This window comes from Melanotaenia boesemani, chromosome 3 (genome assembly GCF_017639745.1).
Source record: "Melanotaenia boesemani isolate fMelBoe1 chromosome 3, fMelBoe1.pri, whole genome shotgun sequence".
In the NCBI taxonomy this organism is placed as follows: Eukaryota; Metazoa; Chordata; class Actinopteri; order Atheriniformes; family Melanotaeniidae; genus Melanotaenia; species Melanotaenia boesemani.
In genome coordinates, this window is record NC_055684.1 from 6,486,657 (window position 1) to 6,506,667 (window position 20,011).

Below are 20,011 nucleotides of genomic sequence, written 5' to 3' on the forward strand. Positions count from 1 at the left end.
AAGTATGTACATATATTGACAGTGGTAATCAAACAAGGTGCATGAGTGAAAAAGTGCAGGATGTGCAAAAACTGCTGAAACAGTGTTTACAGAATGAGATGGAAGCAAATGTGCTTACAAATGAGAAAAAGGCACATGTCCATAAAAACTATTCAGACTATGGTTGTGGTTGTGACCCCTGCGCCCTCAGCGAGATGTTGTACAGCCGGATGGCCCGGGGTACGAAAGAGTTTCTGAGTCTGTTGGTGGAGCAGGTCAGGCACAGTAGTCTGGGGCTGAACACACTCCTCTGCCTGCTCAGAGTTCAGTGCAGAGTGTGAGAGGAGGAGTCCAGGATGGTCAGGATCTTGTCCAAGGTCCTCTTTTCTGCCACTGAGACCAAAGAGTCCAGCTCTGTGCCCACCACAGATCCTACCCTTCGGATCACTCTGTCCAGCCGTGCTGCGTCCCTTTTCTTTATGCTGCCTCCCCAGCACACCACAGCATAGAAAAGGACACTGGCCACCACAGTCTGGTAGAACATCAGCAGCAGTTTCTTGCAGATGTTGAAGGACCTCAGCCTCCTTAGAAAGTACAGACGGCTCTGTCCTTTCTTGTGGATGGCATTGATGGTCTCTGAGCAGTCCAGTCTGTCATCCAGCTGCAGTCCCAGGTACTTATATGAATTGACCGACTCCACCTCCACACCCTCTATGGAGACAGGCCTCAGGTCTGATCTGTTCCTCCTGAAGTCCACCACCAGCTCCTTGGTTTTGGAAGTGTTCAGCTGCAGGTGGTTCGCCCTGCACCAGCCAACAAAGTCTTCCACCATATTCCATCATATTGATGAAGTCAGAATACCTGGTAATGCATAAGAAATATAAGAGAAGAAATTACTATTACTGCATGAGCTTCAAAAAGTTCTTGCAAGTTCACAAAAACAATTAGAAATGATCAGAATTATAGTTTGTCAATGTTTACATGGCTCAAGATTCTCTGCTCCACCCTGCAGAGCAGAGTGAACCTCTGCTTGTCATTTGGAGGACTGCCTTGGGACCCTGGGTACTCCCAGTCCAGATCTAGATGGTTGGCTGAGGTTGGCACCATAATGGAGAATCTGAGGTAAATTTCAGTTCATGGTTGGTATTGCGCTACTTTCACTGTAATGAAGACCTGAACATGGACACCATCCACAATGTCAGGAGGTTAAAGAAGATAATTTTATACTCACCGAGTTGAGCCAAAGTTTCATCCACAAACAGCCAGCAAGGTCCTCAGAGTGGGGTTCCTTTACAATATATGTGTTTTCATTACTTACACACAATATCTTATGTTCACAATGTGCAGAGAAAAAATTCAGTTCTTACTGAGGACATTTCTTTAGGTTTTAGTATCTAGTTAAACTTTCTGCACCTACCTGCTCTTCAGCCCATTACAGCTCTGATACAGTCTCATTGTTTCATTTGTAGGCAACAAGCTCATTATTGTGGTTTATGATGGAGAAGCATAAATCAGATGGGTGCACAAGAAGGGATCCACATTTTGGGGCATGTATTTCCCAGCCTTTGGTCTGTACTGGGACTGATTGGTATAGTAACAGACCATCTGAGAGGCAGTTGCTGGGGATCAGAAACACATCTCTGTGGTCAGCTCCATATCTAAGCTGTCAGTGTCAGTTCAAACAGACTTACTTACCCAGCTGAGACATCACCAGTCAAAGGCCTGAAAAGAAGCACAAACAGAAGATAAAGACTATAAATATTGGAGTGGAGTTGACTAGTGGATCAGCAAGGCATCATGGGAATGTCAAGTCATGATATGAAACAACAGAACAAATTGATCTGCTAAGAGAGTGAGTTTGGTCATCTTGAGCTCAAAGCTGCTTTTTCTGCAGGACACAAAAAAGGTTGAAAACAAAATGATGTGAAGTTTGATAAGCTACCAAATGATCAACTCTCCAGTCTGAACGCACACAGCTGTTGGACTGTAGACACAAGTTTACCTCCAGATCTCAGAGTGGAAGAAGAGTGGACTTGACCTCCAGCTTCTTCTACATGTTACCCACTCCAGAGGACGGGATATAAGTCCTGATGCTTCTGTGAAGGGAGGTGGGCAGGAATAACTGCTGGAGTATACTGAAGCCACAGATGGTGATAAGCTGTAGTATAGAGACGGTGAGACACACTCAGTATGGAACTGTACATCATGACATGACTGAGCTCAGTCAGCAGAAAACATGAAACTGCAGATGTAATTCTAGATCTCGTTTTAATAGAACATATTTAGTGGATCTAATTTAATTTTAATCTAGTTGTTATTGACAAAATTGATTATAAAATGTTAAACTAATCTCAAATTGAATAAATGTAGCTAAAATTGTGAAGACATTCATATTAATAAATCAGAGGTTATTCACTGTATGTTTACTTTTACTTTGGGAGCTTTTTAAGTTGTTTTTTTTTTATCTTATTTGGTTGATCAATAAATAATACGACACAAACAGGTTTCTACACATGTCAGAAAGAGGTTAAAAAAAAGAAATACACTCTGTCATGTACATCTTCCAATTATCTGAAGTAAAATGTCTCATAGTTTTTCTTTTGTTTCCGTTATATTTTAATGAATAAATATGAGTCATTAAGGAAGAATAAAATGTCTAAAGATCATCTCTTGTCTCCTTGATGATCACCACGCCCAAATCTCTGGTTTGAGTAAAGCGGCTCTCAGCTAAACAGACAGGAAAATATTTTCTGATCTCCACATTGACCTGCTGATAATGGCTAATAATTTACTAGAATACAAGTAAATGATTAATCCCTGTGATGATGGCACCGTGAAACCAGTACTGATATTTTGAAGTTTTCAGAGCTGCTTTGTAACAATAATCCACCAAAGTCCACAAGATGCACTAATCTAAAAGCATTGTGTCTTATCAGACAACTGCAGTTCCACCTCATAAACACTTATCTGTAGCAAAGCTGTGGTACATGACACAACCAGCCACTGTCACAGCTTTCATTATATCTGAAAGAGTTTGTTTAATGATGCCTGTATTTAAAATAAACAAAAAGACCCATCATTTATCACCAAGTGAAAGGATTTTGGATCAGGTTGTCATCGAACTAGGATCTGAAAAGATGTTTAGGTTACACAGCAGCAGAATCCAGGAAGAGCTGCAGCCATCTTCAACAACTCGATGATTAGGGTAATAGACAAGCACGCTCCTATAAGAAAACTGTTAGAAATGTCTCAGCTCTATGGCTGGATCATGAGCTCAAAGAATATATGAGGCATGGGAATCAGCGGAAGCAATATAATGATGTGGCTCAGTGCAATAACTATCAGAAATTAAGAAATTGTGTGACTAAAATGAATAAGTGTAAAAAGTGAATGAATTATCAGAACAAAATTAAGATTCTGGACTGGATAGTGCCAAGGTATGGAGTACGCTGAATGAATTATGAAAAGAAAAACAAAACAAATTGGCAATTATTTTGTAAAGACAAAAAATTAGACAAGCACTGGAGTTGGAACCTGGAACAAGATAAAAATATTTCATATGAACTGATAAAAAACAGTAAAATGACAATAAAACAGTGTACATTTAGATTTAAGATTGTAACTGAGGACAGTGTGAAAAAACATATTTCATGCAAGTAAAAATGAGCCCTGTGGACAATTTAGAGGTTAAATTGTTGAAGTTCTCATATTTCTCATATCATCAGTCTGAGTTTAACGACAGCTGCTTTCTCTTCACTATGGAAAAGAGCAAAAATTACACCTTAAATTAAAAATAGTAAAGAGCAGTTGTCAGGTCAGAAAATCAGACAAATAAGTTTGTTACCAGCAGTTAGTAACATAATAGAAAGAGTTGTATATGCAAGAGCATTTTAAAGTAAATGGATTAAACACGATATATTAACATACTGACAAGATGGGTCATATATATATATATATATATATATATATATATATATATATGCTAACTTAGAATTATACTCTTATGTATTTATTATTATTATTTAGGTAAGTTTAAGTTTAATTTATTTATTTATCTGGATTGTTGAGAAAACTTTTCTACACGCTCTTCGAAGGTCTGCTGAAGGTCACAACTAGCTTTCGGAGACCCAACCAGTGGTTCCCTGCAGTGACCGTGCTATGGTTAGAGGGAGGTCGCTGCTCTTGTTCCACCAGGTATTTCAGACCCACATTCGCTGACTTACTGAAGACATTTATTGCAGGTCCCACCTTCTGACTGAGCTAAAGGTTTATTTGTTTGGTCTTTTTTTTTTTTTTCTTATCTTTAACCTGTCCTGTCCAGCATCTTAGCAAGCCGACTGATAGTCTGGTTGCTGTGTTGTGCCGAACAATTTTGCTCTGCCAATGGGAGGCTTATGGATATAATTCTCCCCTTGAAAATCCGATTAACTTATTTATTTACTGTTATTTATTTACTTTGAATTATGGAATCTATGTAATCTTGCTGCACCTGACAAGAGGGACAAGAAAAATAAGAAAGAGCAAAAAGAAGCAAAAGGGAAAGCAGAAATAAGAGGAGACAAAAACACCACAGACAAAAGGCAACGACCCTTCAATCCACACCATCACCAGACAACTAACTGCTACATTTGTACATAAACACACCAGCAAATTTTCTACAGCTTTTACAGAAAAGCAGAGCTGGCAGTGATCAAGAGGTCTTAAATAATAATCAAATCAAAAAGATATCACAAACATATCACAACACCAACCGAAGTACCAGATACACACTCACAGAGAAAAAAACGAAAATTTCTCCTAATGTATAAACCCACTGGAAACTCAGTGACTGTGTCAGCATGCAGAGGATGAGGAATAAGAAGTGATGAGGAGTGGTGAGATTATGCAAATGCGACCACACCTCTACGGAGGCTGGAGGTAGACCAGAGACCCGGGTCATCAGCAGCAATCCCGGAGCACGAACCCAAGCTACCCCACACTGAGGACGACCCAGAGGGTGGCAGTGGAGAGCCCCAGCCAGAGCCCCAGCCAGAGCCCCCTGTGGTCACGGGTCAAAATTGGCAGCCGCCGACCCCGCCAGGCATCGGCCATCCAGGACGGCCAGAGCGAAGGGCCCAGGACCCCAAGAGCCTAGAGGCAAACCCCCCACCCCCAAGACAGAGGGCCCACACCATGCCCAGGAGGACAAGACCCCTCCAGACCCGGCGCAGGCCAGCACCCACCCCAATGTTCCAGCCACAAACCCCGGGAACCAGGGCACCATCACATATGAAATATAATAAATATCATGTAATAACAGTGTCTTCCATACATTGGAAGAATTAATACCAAGTCAACATTCAAAGCATCTACAGCCACTTATTGTCCTTTAAGTCAGTGGTTCTCAGCCTGGGGTCTAAGCATTGTCATTGTGGTTAATGTTCACATGTTGTCCCAATTTTTAAAAACAAAATTAAGGGTTTATGTTGTTAATTTAAATTTGGCTCTATGAGCATGAACAGGACTTGGCCAGAATTAATCTTTTATAGTGAGAATCTCGGTGTGGGGCAGGGGGTCCATGGCTTTTCAGGGTCCCCAATGAAAATAGGTTGAGAACCATTGCATTAACGCATTTAAGACTTCTTTAAAATAATTTATTAATGATCAGCTCTGCCATTCAGCTCATTTTCCACCTGACACCAGAAAAACAGACAAACTGAATGATGTCTTCTACAGCTGGAGTATTTGGGACAATAGTGGTAAATCCTGGGAGCAGACAGTAATAACGGGTTTTGTTGAAGGACGTAGATCTGAAGATAAGCTCAAGTACGACCCTAAGCTCTGGCACACTGTAGGAGGACGAGCTGTAGCATTTCCATGCTCACATGTAGAGAAAAACAGGGCTGTTATAACCTTTAGTGTTTTCCGTTCTGGATAATTTTGGTATAATCCACTATAGACATGCATTACAGGAATTGCATTAACTAATATTTATTTTTCATCACTAAATTTAATCTACAAATGTATTCAGCGATGTTTACAGTCTCGTTTCCCTTGAAAATGTAAAACTGTGATAAAGTCGCCTCTTTGCTGCTTCCAAAAATAAAGTTTTGATAAAATACATAGAAAGTACAGTAATTAATGAATAGAATAGAAAAGAAAAGAAAAGAAAAGAAAATACTTTATTAATCCCTTTGGAGAGTCCTCAGGGAAATTTGGGTAGCAGCAGCAATACAACACCAACAGTAAAGCAGCATAAGCACTAAGATATAATATATACAGGTATAAAGTAAAATAGAGGCAATAAGGTGCAAGAAAAGTATAAATAGAATGCAATAAAAAAAAGATAAGTTAAATAAAATAATATAAACAAGCATTGCACACAGTAGAGGTGGTACAGATTCCCAGTTAACTTACTGCACGTATAAGTTATTGCAACTGTTTGTGTGGGTTATTGTGCATGTGTTGTATCAGGCGGACTGCACACCTCCGTCTCCCCCCTCGCTCTCCCCCTCCTACCTAATCCACAATATTAGTCAATACTGAGGGAAAATTATGAGGAAAATTGATGTTTTTGCTCTGCCTCCCGCCCGAACCTATTAAAATCATTAAGAGAGTGTCATAATTCTCTTCTTAGATGGTGCTGGTCCTACCTGCACTTAGAGTAGGTATCCTGCTCAGTGCTCACTGACCAATAGGAATGGATCGGCCCCCTACACTCCTTGAAAGACCATCCTTCTCATTTACACAATAAGGCAGAAATATAAATGGGAGACAGAGAAATAATTACGCTTGGACAAAAATAAAACAAAACAAACAAATAAATAAATAAAATAAAAAATAAAAGCAAGATTGGAAATAATGAGGGTGTAAATGTGACTAAATGAAAAGTGTCAATAAATGAATGAATAAATAAATGTCAGATGAAAATAAAATACAGATTTAAATAAATTTAAATAAATAATTTAATTAATTAATTAATTTTAAAATGACATGGAAAAGTAAATGATGAGGAGTATAATTACAAAGTTAAATTAAAACAGTTATTAAATTATTTTAAAATAATTTTTTATAGAATTTATTGCCATATAAATTTGTTTATTGAGCCATTTTTATATTTCCAGACCAGATGTAAATTCAAAGATGAGCCAAGGATTTTTTTTTTTTTTCGAATATCATAAAGGTGTTATTGTAGACGATAAACAGTAGTTTACACAGTAGTAGCCTGTACAGTATCTAATTATGATTTTATATCCAGATATGAATGCGTGTTAAAACAGTGCTGGTTTCCACAACGTACGATGATGTATGACCTTACATCTAAAGGCCGATCTAATATCCAATGCTTTCTGTTTTGGGATATTTAAATGACATTATAAAATTATAATTCTATAACATTTTTACATTTAAAGTAAAAGAAAGAAAGAAAAAAAAACGTTATAGGGTTCAGTTCTTTTCTCTTCTCCTGCTCCTGATGCCCTCCCTTCTTTTTTCTTCACCCGACTGCTCCTTCCACTTTCCCTTTTCTCTTCACTTGTTCTGTTTCCTTCCTTCCACCACAGAGCTTCCAAATAATGACAATAACATGTTTACCAAGTTGCTAAAAAGAGCAAAACAATTCAACATGTTCAACAAGGAAAGTTTCAGCAGTCATGTTTATCAAAATCTGTGGTACTATGGAGTACTGCAGGAGGTACGGACAATAAAAACCTTGAGTTATAAAATAATTAGAAATGAAACCAAAAGAAAAGTGCAAAAAAAATAAATAAATAAATAAAAAAGTTACATTTAGGATGATAATCTTTTCTTAAAAGCATTTTGTCCTGGTCAGAAGGTACTCAGCTGAAAAAATATTTAAATGAAAAAAGTCTAAGAGCTGCTGCTCTACAGCATGAGCAATAACGAACGAAGGTGAGAGAGTCTGTGGACGATGAGCAGCAACAGAGCAGAGCTGCTGGAGCAAAAGGTAGCAGTTAATTTTAACAGTAAACGTAGAGTCAGTGCCGGTTGAAGGTAACGTGGAGCCCTGGGCAAACCTCAGCTGTGGTGCCCCCAAAAACAAAATATGTAAAAAATGCACACATTGTTGTTTTTACATGAAATTCCAGCAGCAACACGGAGGAGTCCATGTTTGGCCTTGCACTGAACTGATGCAACTTAAAAGTGCATTATTAAACAAATTAAATGCTCTCACAGTTCAGTTCATACTAATTATTTAGAGTAAAGCACAATGATATTTTACTGGATTATAATGCCACTGATATTAATACACAACAAAGTATTTAAATCTTTGTAGTTTGGTAATTAATTAAAATCTTCGTAATGTAAAATATTGCATTATCATTTATTTAATATGGGCCACATTCAGTTCCTCTGTAGGACTAATCACCTTGTCTAGACAAGGGTTCTTAACTTTTTTTACGCTGGGCCCAACTTTCCCAGTACAAAGTGGCCAATTCACATATTAACTATGTTCTGTTTAATTTCACTCTAGCTTTAATTTGAGTTCAATAACTAAACCAAATCCATTTGCAGTGTAACAGCTAGAACCTTTCACATGATGAAAAACATATGACATAATACAACGACGTCATCCCAAAGGCATTGATATATCACATGTATGTAAAACTCCACATACAACAAGATGCTCAATAGGATAATAATTCATGGAACAAAATCAAGCTCCTACAAAAACAACTTTAAAATCTCAAGTCAGGCTTATAAACACAAAAATCTACTTAATATAAGATCTTAACAAAAAATAAATTAAAAATAAATTAAAAAACACATTTAAAAAAATTTAAATGATGGAAATTTCATCAATAAAATGATGCAGTTATAAAAATGCATTTAAAAATAAAAGGTTCAAATGACATAAACTGTAAATAAATGTATAGTTTATATATATATTCCAATACCAAAGATTTAATAAAACTATTTATTTAATAAACTTTTCCTAGAATTCTTTTAAAAGTTGCCAGACATGACAGCCATTTCCTGCATCTGTATTCTCTCTCTCTCTCTCTCTCTCTCTCTCTCTCTAGGGCGAGGGTGAACATTGGTCAAACATTTGAGTGTTGGTGCCGACTGAAGGAAGAAAAGGGGTTTAAAAGTCACGCAGAGGTTGCCACTTTCCTTCTTGACATGTAAATAATAGGTTTTGCTAATGCTAATGCTAATTAATGGTCAGCCTTACTGTAATATTTTTAATGCTCAGCTGGAACAGTAATGTTGCTAATGCTAAAAAACGGTCAGCCAGTACGGTAAACTGGCACAGGCGTGTTAACAGCGGCTTTGTCCATGTTTGTTTGTGGTGAGTTTTTCTTTTATGCAGTTGTTTTCATTTTAAGCTGCTGCTTAGTAAATAAGCTTTAGCTCATCCTTTTTTGTCCACATATGGATTTTTGGCGTACCTGATAACTAGTAGACTCTAAGGTTGGAGCGAGAGCGAATAAGTATGAGTGCAACACCTACTGGTGGGGAGGAGTTAAAGTTGTAGCTATCACCTTTACCTTCAGTCATCACATCTGGTGGTTTAGGACAAATATTATCATCATGGAGACAGTTATTGAGATGATGCTATGAATTCTGCATTATGAATCAGAACAACAGTATTGTACATTACATGCTGCATTTACTGACCCTGGGACATCTGACATTTACCCAAGTGAAGGTTAGTTAACAGTAAATATTTGTAAGCATTGGATCTTTTAGTTGATATAATACAGTAAAAATGGGCAGATTTCAGGCATAGCTGCGAATGGTGATAAATCACGATTAATTAATTTGTAAGCTGTAATTAATCAGATTAAAAATTTTTATCGTTTGACAGCTTTAATTTTAATGTTTGCTTTTTTATCATTACACATAGATATTGATGGTTATTTCAGTTATTGTGAACCATAATGAGGTTTAGAAAATTGTTTGTCTTGGTTTGAAGCATGAATGATGGAGGCTGCTTTGGTTTTCTGGAGACATTTTTCAGTCAGTTTATTTTCACTCTCGTTTTTTTCCGTTTTTCTGGAGCTGTGTAAAGTTGGATTTCTTACTTTATTTTTAATTTTGTTTTATGACTTCTATAACTTTATAACTTCTAGGGGGAAACTTGATCTCTGTCAATTCAGGTAACGTCAAACAAACGGGGGGCTTCTCTTGGGCTTTTTTTTTTATCACAGTGTCATTCTTTGAGTTCAGGTAAGGAGGAATGAACACATAATATGCAGACAGACATTCAGAGAGATATTTAAGTCCTTCCCCTGGACCTGTGAAATGTTAGGCCAAGAAAAAAAAGTTAGTCACACTCAACAACGTGAGTGAACGTGAGTAGTTAAACTCCAGAGCTCATATTTTATTCACAACGAGTTGTACCTACAGTTTACCGACATACATCCATTTGAATGAAATTTTGTGGTGGAGTAAATAAAAATGATAAAATAACTGGTGGAACCGTCTTTTAGACCTCAACCTTTCAAAATACAGTTGTAAAAGTGAGAGAAACTTTTCCACTAACAACCATTTTTTTATATTGGTTTATTTACTGTTCTTTTCATAATGAGTTGAATCAGTGTGAACAAACAATATGAAAACATTTTACTGATACATAGCCAGTGCTTATGTATGTTATCAGACTGGCTAGGTTTGATGGTTCTTCAGATCAGGGCCAGTTGCAGCACTTGCAGGAATCCCAGTAGATGAGGCCGGGCTGGCAGCGGTGCAGGTAGGTGTTTCCCTGGAAACATTGGAAGTAGGTGGTCTTATCAGCCGGGTTCTCATACAGACCATCAGGGCGGCCATTGCAAAAGCTGGAGATGGGATCTCTGGTGGTGGTGGGACGTGGAGTAGTGGTCGGTTTTGGAGGGAAACCTTCATCATCAAACATAAAAGAGACCAAGATTAACAAACCTCTGACTAATAACCACAAATTTGAAAAGAGAAACATGTTTTTATTAAAATGATCTAAAAATGCTGAATTGTTGAATAAAAAGGAAAAAGTGTCAGCAGAACTTAAATATTTACCCATTGATGCCCTGAGATGGTTGATGAGAGGATAATCTCCTTGTGAGCAGAGAGACCCACTAAAGTCATCCATGTCCATAGTCCACACATGAGCTCCTCCCAGGCCATTGGTGGTCATCCACTGGACCTAAAAGACATCCATAGGAGAAACTAAATGATGTTGACACTAACAAGTTGATGGAGTTTGTCAATAAAGGAGGACTTTAGTTGTGAAAGCAGATGAAATTGGAAGCCTTGGCTACCTTGGAAGAGTAGCTGCGCATGTCATCATAGCCGACCCAAGCACTGCCATAGGTGGCATAAGGAACTTCCTGCTCAGAGATCCAGGAAACAGTTGCGCTGTTGGTGAAGTCACAGATCTGGTAAAAGAAAAACAGAATCAGATCAGATGTATGTTACTTGTTTAGAGGTGTGTTCATCTGGTTAAATGTGATAACCATGAGGATGCAGCATTTTCACCAATGATAACACAAAGTTCTTGGTAATAACTTAACAAAGTGGTTAAAAAATTTCAATAAAAGCTAAAGTAAAGTTGGTATGGTGCTTCCGTACCTCATAGTATGCCCAGAAACCTGCAGTGCGAGTGTATGGTCCAGCTTCAGCAGGGCCGTTGGAGGGTGCTCCCAGGCCATTAGCTCCAGTGATCAGATAGTAGGTTCTTCCATAGGTGGGGAAACCTAGCAGCAGTTTCTCGGCTGGTGCACCTAGAGATATCCAGTAGGAAATAGACGAGTTCTACAAAAAGAACAAAGGAAATTTTATTTATATTCAGAGAAAGAAATTACAAAGGTCTGACCTAAAAATTCATGAATTCAATTCAATTCAATTCAGTTTAGTTCAATTCAATTCAATTCAATTCAATTCAAATCAATTCAACTAAACTCAATTAATTTCTATTCAATTCAATTCAGTTCAATATAACCATCAGAAACCAGAAAGGAACAAAGAAGAAGCTATGACGCATTTAATGTCCACACAGACCATTTACCATCATCGTCTCCACAGTCACCATGTTTGTTATTGTCTGAAACTGAATTCAGAACTCTTGAGATGAGCTATGAACGCTGCACTGTAATGTTATTAGGTATGAAGACGTCTTGTGCCAGTTTAGAGAAAGAGCTGAGCTCTTTGATTCTTTTTCCTCGGTGCTTTTTGGTTTTTCAATGATCAACACCTGTTGAACTGGAGTGTGAAACAGAAGACTGATACTGGAAAAAGCAGGTGTTTTCTTAACTGAACCTGTTTTTCTAATGAAGCTTTACTTAAATTCACATGAAGAAAAAAACTGATAGAAAGCTGTGATGTTCTGGTTAGCTTCTTACTATGTTGTAATGAAAGTGAGTGCCAGTGTCCAAAGAGCTGCGGTACAGAGGGCTGTTGTGTCCGGTAACTCCCTCCCAGTGTCCATGGAAGTCATAAGTCATGATGTTGATGAAGTCAAAGTGACTGTTAAGATAAAGAATATAAACTTCTCATACACAGAGCTTTTCTTTCTTTTTTTTTTTTTTTTTTAACAGAACAATACATTAGCAAAAGAACATGTTGTGCTAACTTACGGTGCAAGCTTGTTGACCTCATAAGCTCTGTCAATGGTTGAGATGATGCCAGCAGCATTGAATGACAGCAGCAGCTGTGGTTTCCCGCTGCCTTTGACTTCGTCCACAAAGGCTTTGGACAGTTCCTGTAAAAAAAAAAACAAAAAAACACCTGTTATGTTGGGTTTGTATAAATCTACCACAGAGACATTAGTGAAAGCTACATGGAAAGTACCATCTCCACCGAAATTGCCCCATTTTTTCTATAACAAATAACTGCAACATTATTATATAAAGATAAGTCTTGGCAGATTGCGAGAATCTACATGTACAGAATGAGTGCAGAGGCCCAGATAGAAGACATGTTTGGGCCTAATCAAAGCTACTTTTGCACTTATGGTTCAGTAACACTGCTGGCAAGTGTTGTGGGGCCCACATGTGGTGGTCATGTGACTGAGTTTGGGCAGCCACACTCACATGAAGTCAACACCATAAGCCAAATATACAAGACACATTAATTAATTACCAATTAACAAGACTGCCGATGTGGGCCATGTTTGGGACAACCATTTTTTGCTATCTGGGAAGGAACATGCTCACCATGGCCAGCAGAGTGAACCTCTCCTTGTCCTGCTGTGGGCTGCCATTGTGTCCAGGATATTCCCAGGCCAGGTTCAGCCCATCAAACTTATTGGTGCGCAGGTAGCTGATGGCAGACTTGATAAATGCTGCACGATTCTCAGGTCTTGCAACCATAGCAATGAATCTGGTGACAGTGAGAGAATAAATAGTCTGTTGAAGAAATCCAGAGACCTCTGTAGTGATTGTGAGCAGAAAACAGAAGTGATGTAAAACTGAAACTTACGCGCTCACTCCATTCACATTGCCTCCAACAGAGAGCAGAGTCTTCAGAGATGGATTGCTAGCAGCAAAGAGACAAGGAGACATGACACACTTAGCCTTTAAACTAGCACTATTTAACTTCTTGACCTTAAAACTGCTATGCACAATATACACCAGTAACTGGATATCAACAAAAGGGTTGTTTTCAATGTCATCATGGTTGATTCATCAAAGAAACCCATGAGGACAGATCAGGGGAAGAGAGAAAAAGAAAGAGAGAAAGGGACAGACTAAGAGAAAGGACAAGTCAACATCAGACTGACTTTTACTGGCTGAAGAGATCTCAGAGGACAGACAGGCTGAAGGATTAGATGTTAGGGTGGACTCACTGAGAAAATCTGGAGAAGTTAAGTAGTGGGGATTAAATAAACCCTAAACTCCAGCTGATGATAAACCTCTGGGTTTCACGTAACTTTTTTAATACCCGAAGGTAGATTTGATTTGCAGTTAGTCTTCGTGGGTTCAGTTCGATTGGGCAAGGAATTCCGAAAAATGTCTCACCTTCTTTTATTTTGGTTTACGATCACACTGAACTGAACTCAAGTTGACCAAACCATCTGGACAACGTTATGCACTTAGAACAACTGCTCACTAGGGGGCAACATTCACTGAAAAAACCACTGACTAAGAAGAACGAAAAAGAAAATATGGCTCATTGATTAGCCAGGACAGAAAATGTCTTGTTCACCTCAAGTGGGTTTCGTTTTACTTTGGGGTTAAAACCTGTAATGGTTTTCACCGGAATCTGTCCAGTATGAGCAGCAGGAGAGGCAGCCAGATGTCCACCATGCTGATTTACTTCCTGTCTTTGGTTCACTGGACGGTTTGTGTGCTATTTTACTAGAAGAGAACCAAACCAGGAGACTCTTGGTTTTCATATAGATCAGCGTTCACTTCTTTGGTCCACACCAGCGTGAGAATGAACATTTACATTGCTCCAAAGAAACTGTACTATCTGTGAAAGTGGACCAAACAGCACCAGTGTAACTGAAACCACAGATAAGATAAGACAGGACAAATAGATGTTTCTGCTAAAATAAATAAATTAAAATAACCTTTATCTCTGAGTGGAATTTGACTTTTACTTTATCCAGCTGAACAATAAGGCCCTGATTTACTAAGATCTCTGATAAAGAGCGCAACATTGCATGCACACGCAAATACATTGCCCGTGTTGTTTGTTTATGATTTTGCGGGTGATCAACTAAGAATGTTGGTGCAATTGATAACAGGTGCAAACAGCAGAATGTAAACGAGGATTAAGCATGCGTTATGGTTTTACCACGGAGAGTTTAGCAGCAGCGCAAGAAGGTCGCAAACACAAAATGAAATTTGACCCGATGGACATACAGAAATTAGTGGAAGAGGCAAATAAACATATTACTGAGCTCCAGCAAAGAAATCCAAGTGTCACCAGAATTACTTAAAATGGAAGCGTATTTGCTAAACAGTAAATGCTCACTTACTGCAAGGAGCAGATTGCTGGAATACCAGGTATGATGAAGAGCTGATTGCAGAGCAAGGTATGTGACAAAACAATAGTTTTTATTGAGGAATTAAACTTTCAGCCCAAGTTATTTTGATCAAATAAATGTGCCTCCTGTGGCTCCTTTTAATACACACAAAGTGCACGCTGTGTGCGCTAATGATGCCGCATTGCAGCACACACTCAGCAGCTGGTCAGTGCTTTATATGGGCTGACAATAGTCATTAACGAAGAGAGGGATGAAAGATGGGGTACATGCAGTGGTGAGGCCTCACAATGCCGGCAGACCCAGAGTGCAGCAACAACAGCCCACCCTGTGTAACATAGCATTAAACACAGCAACATAGCCATGTTTCAATTATCTTTGCCTCTCCAAAATTATTTACATTATCAGAAAAGATGTCTCTCCGTCGACTTTGAGGTGTCTAGCATCCTCTTTGCAACAATAACTGCAGCCATTTATGCGTAAAGTTGTGCCAGTTAATACCTGCATTTCAGACGTGCTAAATATAGATGCAAAATTAGATTAAATCACAGTGCGTTTGCTACGTTGATGTATTTGCTTCTCCCAATTTTTTGAGCGTTCCGCTAGAAACCCCCATATTGCATATACATCAAGTGCAAGTGGGAGGAGTTACATGTTAAAAATCGAGACAGAAACGGAAGAATAATAATAATAATAATAATAAAACACATACCAATGCTTACAGCCTTGGTACGCATAATTAACAAACACTAAAATGTGGGGAAAAGGACAACACCAGTCAAATGAGGTATTTTTAATTAAAAGCTGTCTATTCCAGCTTTATTTCCTCCTCATCTTATTAGTTGAATCCTTGATGATGCGAACCGTTAAGTGAAAAGGAAAGTCCTCTTTCCTCCTGACCTTCTGTGCATGTAGAATGGCTAGTTTTAGAAGTTATTTCATATATCTCTGTTCAGTTAGGCTGTTCAGACTAAAATGTCTTTGACTAAAACTGACTGAAACTCTTCCTCCACCAGTTGGATGTAAGGCAGGTGAACATGGCCACCATGTGAACTCACATAGTTTTGAGGCTGTTGAGGCTGTTGTACATTTCTGGATCGTTCCACTCTATGGGGACAATCTGGTTGAAGCTGTTGATGGAAGCCAGAGAGTAGATGACGTGGGTGCACAGGAACGGGTCGATGTTGTCTGGGGTAAATTTGGCAACGCTGGGTCTGTACTGGGCCCAGTTGGTCATGTGGCACACCAGTTTACTGGATGAAGCTGAGTGGTGGACACACAAAGACAATTAGCTTCCATTGTGAATTTTGAGCATTCGGTTAAGAAGAGTCTGACATGAAGAGCTGATACTTACCGACATGCAGAACGAGCAGAACGCTCAGAGCTGCAGACAGAGAAAAAACATGGTCATAGGTGTGGTAGGACAGGTGATGCATACATGAAGGGAACAGACACCACAAGGAAGGAACTGAAAGGTGTAAGTAGTCTGCACCAAGTCTGGATATGTAGTCTGGTGTAGTCAGACGTCACCATTCGGTACTCAAGGACTGCTGTCCTGCAGACCTTGACAAGCTGCTGAAGATCCATTCATTGGTGTGTTGCAGCAGGGAAACATCAAAAACCTGCAGGACAGTTGTCCTCGGGGACCAGCATTGGAGACGCTTAGAAGTTAAAGAGTTGGATTTGGGGCTGGAGGTTATTCGGTTTAATTGTTATTATAAGTGCAGAATTAAATGAAAGTAGCCAGTGTAAAAGTAAAGTATTAACTGTGTTTTTATTATGAAAGTTTATCGTAATTTGCTTTTTTGCTTTAATTCTTGTTTTCTTTTTTACCGTATGTTTACTTTTGTATTTTTTTACAGTGTGGTTTGAGTTTAAGAGGAACTCTGGCAAGTCTTTGACTATTGTAATTGTTTTGGTTCAGTTTGAGGAAACTAAGAGAGGCGGAGCACAACCTGGATTCAAGATCTGGTTAAATTTAAGGCATTCAGAGAATCATCAGCTATACAGGTCAAATGATAATAAATTCACATTGTTTGAAGAACTATTGAAGACATAAAACATACTATGCAATCCTTCTCTAAAATGTTTAGAAATTATAGACCTCACTGAAACAAACCAAAAACATTCATTAAATATACGTCCCTACTTGCTGTTGGTGGACTTTTTTCTGGAGGACTATACAAGGAAAGGTCTAATGTGTGTGTCCCTGGAATCCTTTTACAGCATGATTTTACATTTGATAAATGGGAAGTTGCTTTTAAAATGCTCAACAGCTAACTTGTCTCAGACTCTTGTAGTGTAAGTGGTTGAAAGAAAAGACAACTGAAGTTTTAAAGTTTGATAAATTTAATAGTAATATTCCTCATCTGGGCTTTGAATGTAGATAGAATATTGTTAAATTGTGGATGGAACTGTGGAAAAATAAAGTTATGTGAAGAGGTCACACTGTCATGGAAAATATGGCCCAACAAAATGGTTGTTTTCAATGTCACCTTGGCTGATTCAGTATGTTGTAAATGGTTAGAGGAACCATCTCTGTGTGTGTAGCTTTTAAAAAAACTAACATTATATTAAAGGAAAAAAGAAGCTCTTTAAACAAGTGTGTGGATATCTTGAAGATAAAAATGTGGAACGTTGGTTGAGGAAAATGTGACTGAGGCGGATTGATGGACTAATATTAGCAGTAGGATGCGGGCCTTTTGGAACTTGCTGTATGACCTGTATGGAAGAGTGAAGTTAGACACCAAAGATCACTGCCATATGAGAAATTTTTAATTATTATTTTTGTTATGTTTTGCTTATTCAGTGTTGTAATTGTATGTCATGTGTGAAAAAGCAATAAAAAACATTAAAAAGAAAAGACTTCCGATGCAACATCTCATGAACACATGAACGCTCCATAACTGAACTGCTAACCTTAACAGAAACACTTTCTTACCTGCAAGGAGTTTTGCCATTTTTCCGTGTAGAGTTCCAACAGTTCAGGGCAGCCGATGTGAACCTCAGACTGATCAGAAATCAGTCCAATCAGTTTTTCAGCAGAACATAAGCAGAAATGTTGCACACATTCAACAAACCAGTCAACAGGAAGCACAGAAATGTGACAAATCCCACAACTTTAGGATAATTAGGATAATTACTAATAGAAATTTTAACCCGTAGCCAGAAAAGTAACATTTCTTTGTTTTTCATTAAAAATAAAACACATAAAACATGGTAAGAATCTCATTACCTTACTTCCAGGGGAACAGAAGCAGAGTCTAGCTCTTACCACAGCTGGATCATATTTATATTATTCTCATTAATGACTAATAGAAGGTGGCAAAGTGCAGCTGATAAGAGCTCAGTGTGGTGGGCGGCTGTCTTCAGGAACGACGGTCACAAGCACTGAAGAACCATTGCCTGGATCAGCGACAGTAAACTGTACCTCTATAAATTAATCAGATGATGTAGATGATAATAAAATGCTGGCTGTGTTTTGTAGAGAATGTGGATTTGTTTCCTGATGGCCATAAATTCATCCTGAACACAAATACACTCCAGTCAGAAGTTTGGACACGGAGGTAGACTTTTACACAGAGGGTGAGCAAGACTTTCACTTGTCATTGTGTTCGATGGCTTCTCCCCTGGTCAGTCAGAAATATCTCCCTTTTTTTTCATTCTTATCTTCCTGTATCAGATTTATTTCGCCACAACTGGATGCTGTAGCTACTTTAAAATAAACTAAACTAAAATTAAATAAACTGAACTAGTTAAAATAAACTAGCTACGTTGCTAGCCTCCTGTTTAAATGAAACTGGATTATGTAGTGCTAGCTTACTCGGTGCTAAATAGCATGGATACTGAGGTACTCAATGAGCATCTTTATAGTTTATTTTCAGGTCCAATATGAAAATTTTGATTAACTGAGTTGATGTGTGGTCCCTAAACATATGTTGATAGGGGACATTTCACTGAGAAAATCTGCAAAAGTTCCATAGTGGGGCTTTAAAACTAATCTAGTACTACCATATAACTAGATTAGCGCTGCTATGTAGCTCTATGCCAACATCAAGTTAATAGTCTTACATAACATTAGTAGTTGTACTTGGGACATGGGACAATTTTTCTTCTACAAATGTGCAGCCAAATGTCAGTATTTGTAAAGGATGACTATTTAGGAATCTACTTTTACTTTAACTATAAGCTGTAGTGATACTGGAGATCCATGCAGGTCTGGAAATATGTTGCTGTCCTCCTCCTCCAGTGACCTGTCAATCACCTGAGGTGTCCAATCAGATTTCAGGAGCAGCCAGTGCCTGGACACCTCTCTAGCTTGGTCTCTGACAGCAAATATAGCGAAGACTTCCAGTCCTGCAGGCTGAACTATGTGTCAAATCTGCTTCAGTACTTAAACTTTAAGTTCTTTTGTTTGGTAAAGCTAATTATTCAGTGACTATAACGAGTTTTATTGGAACTGTGTGGAAACTAACCTACCTGAACCATCTCTACCACGTGGTTTGGGGATATAATGCCAAAGTTAAGTGCATGTTATCTCATTGCTTTTTCACGTTTAGACTTCAAATATTATTAACTGTTATCTCAACCTTTTGTTAAAAAATAATAAATTATATTATTACTGTCCAAAAGAAAATAAAAGAAATGCAAAGAAGCATTTTTCTATTGTTTAATTCTCGGTGTGACCTTTAAAGGGTTAATCAGCAGGATGTCGGAAACAGCTGGATGCATTTTGACAGCAGCATGTCTGCTGGATAACGTTTTCCATCAGTCATCCTTTTCACTACAGGCTCACTTCAACTTCTCTACAAATGTTTTTCCAACTGAATTTACAAAGATAAGTCTGAAGGTAGTTTCTGAACGCTGAGTTTTTGCTGTTTTTTTTCCTTTTCGGGAGGAGCTAATTCACCTTTTCCATCATGTGATTAAACTTTGTGTTTGTCTGAATAAAAACTGAACATGAGAATCTTAAAATGGGCAAATCTGAGGCAAAGCTACTTGATTACACCTCAGTTCAGCTGGAATCTCCAGTGAGATGTGAGAGCAGTCCACATGATAACCAGCCAGAAGATTTTCCTGCTGCATCTCTGAGTCACTGAAAGACAAGAAAATTACGAGAAACCAGAA

General features: G+C 38.4%; 1 protein-coding gene across 1 annotated transcript; it reads right to left on the minus strand.

The window, feature by feature from the left end:
* Nucleotides 1-10,278: 10,278 nt before the first annotated feature.
* Nucleotides 10,279-18,249, minus strand: chia.1 (chitinase, acidic.1). Its single transcript, XM_041980585.1, has 12 exons — nt 18,120-18,249; nt 17,826-17,894; nt 16,239-16,268; nt 15,943-16,147; nt 13,375-13,431; nt 13,110-13,275; nt 12,531-12,655; nt 12,297-12,420; nt 11,527-11,709; nt 11,217-11,333; nt 10,975-11,101; nt 10,279-10,821 (listed from the first exon to the last, which is right to left on the minus strand). Exons 2-12 carry the CDS (start codon nt 17,842-17,844, stop codon nt 10,613-10,615), a joined length of 1,362 nt encoding a protein of 453 aa, XP_041836519.1. The 5' UTR covers nt 17,845-17,894; nt 18,120-18,249; the 3' UTR covers nt 10,279-10,612.
* Between the last annotated feature and the right edge of the window lie 1,762 nt (nt 18,250-20,011).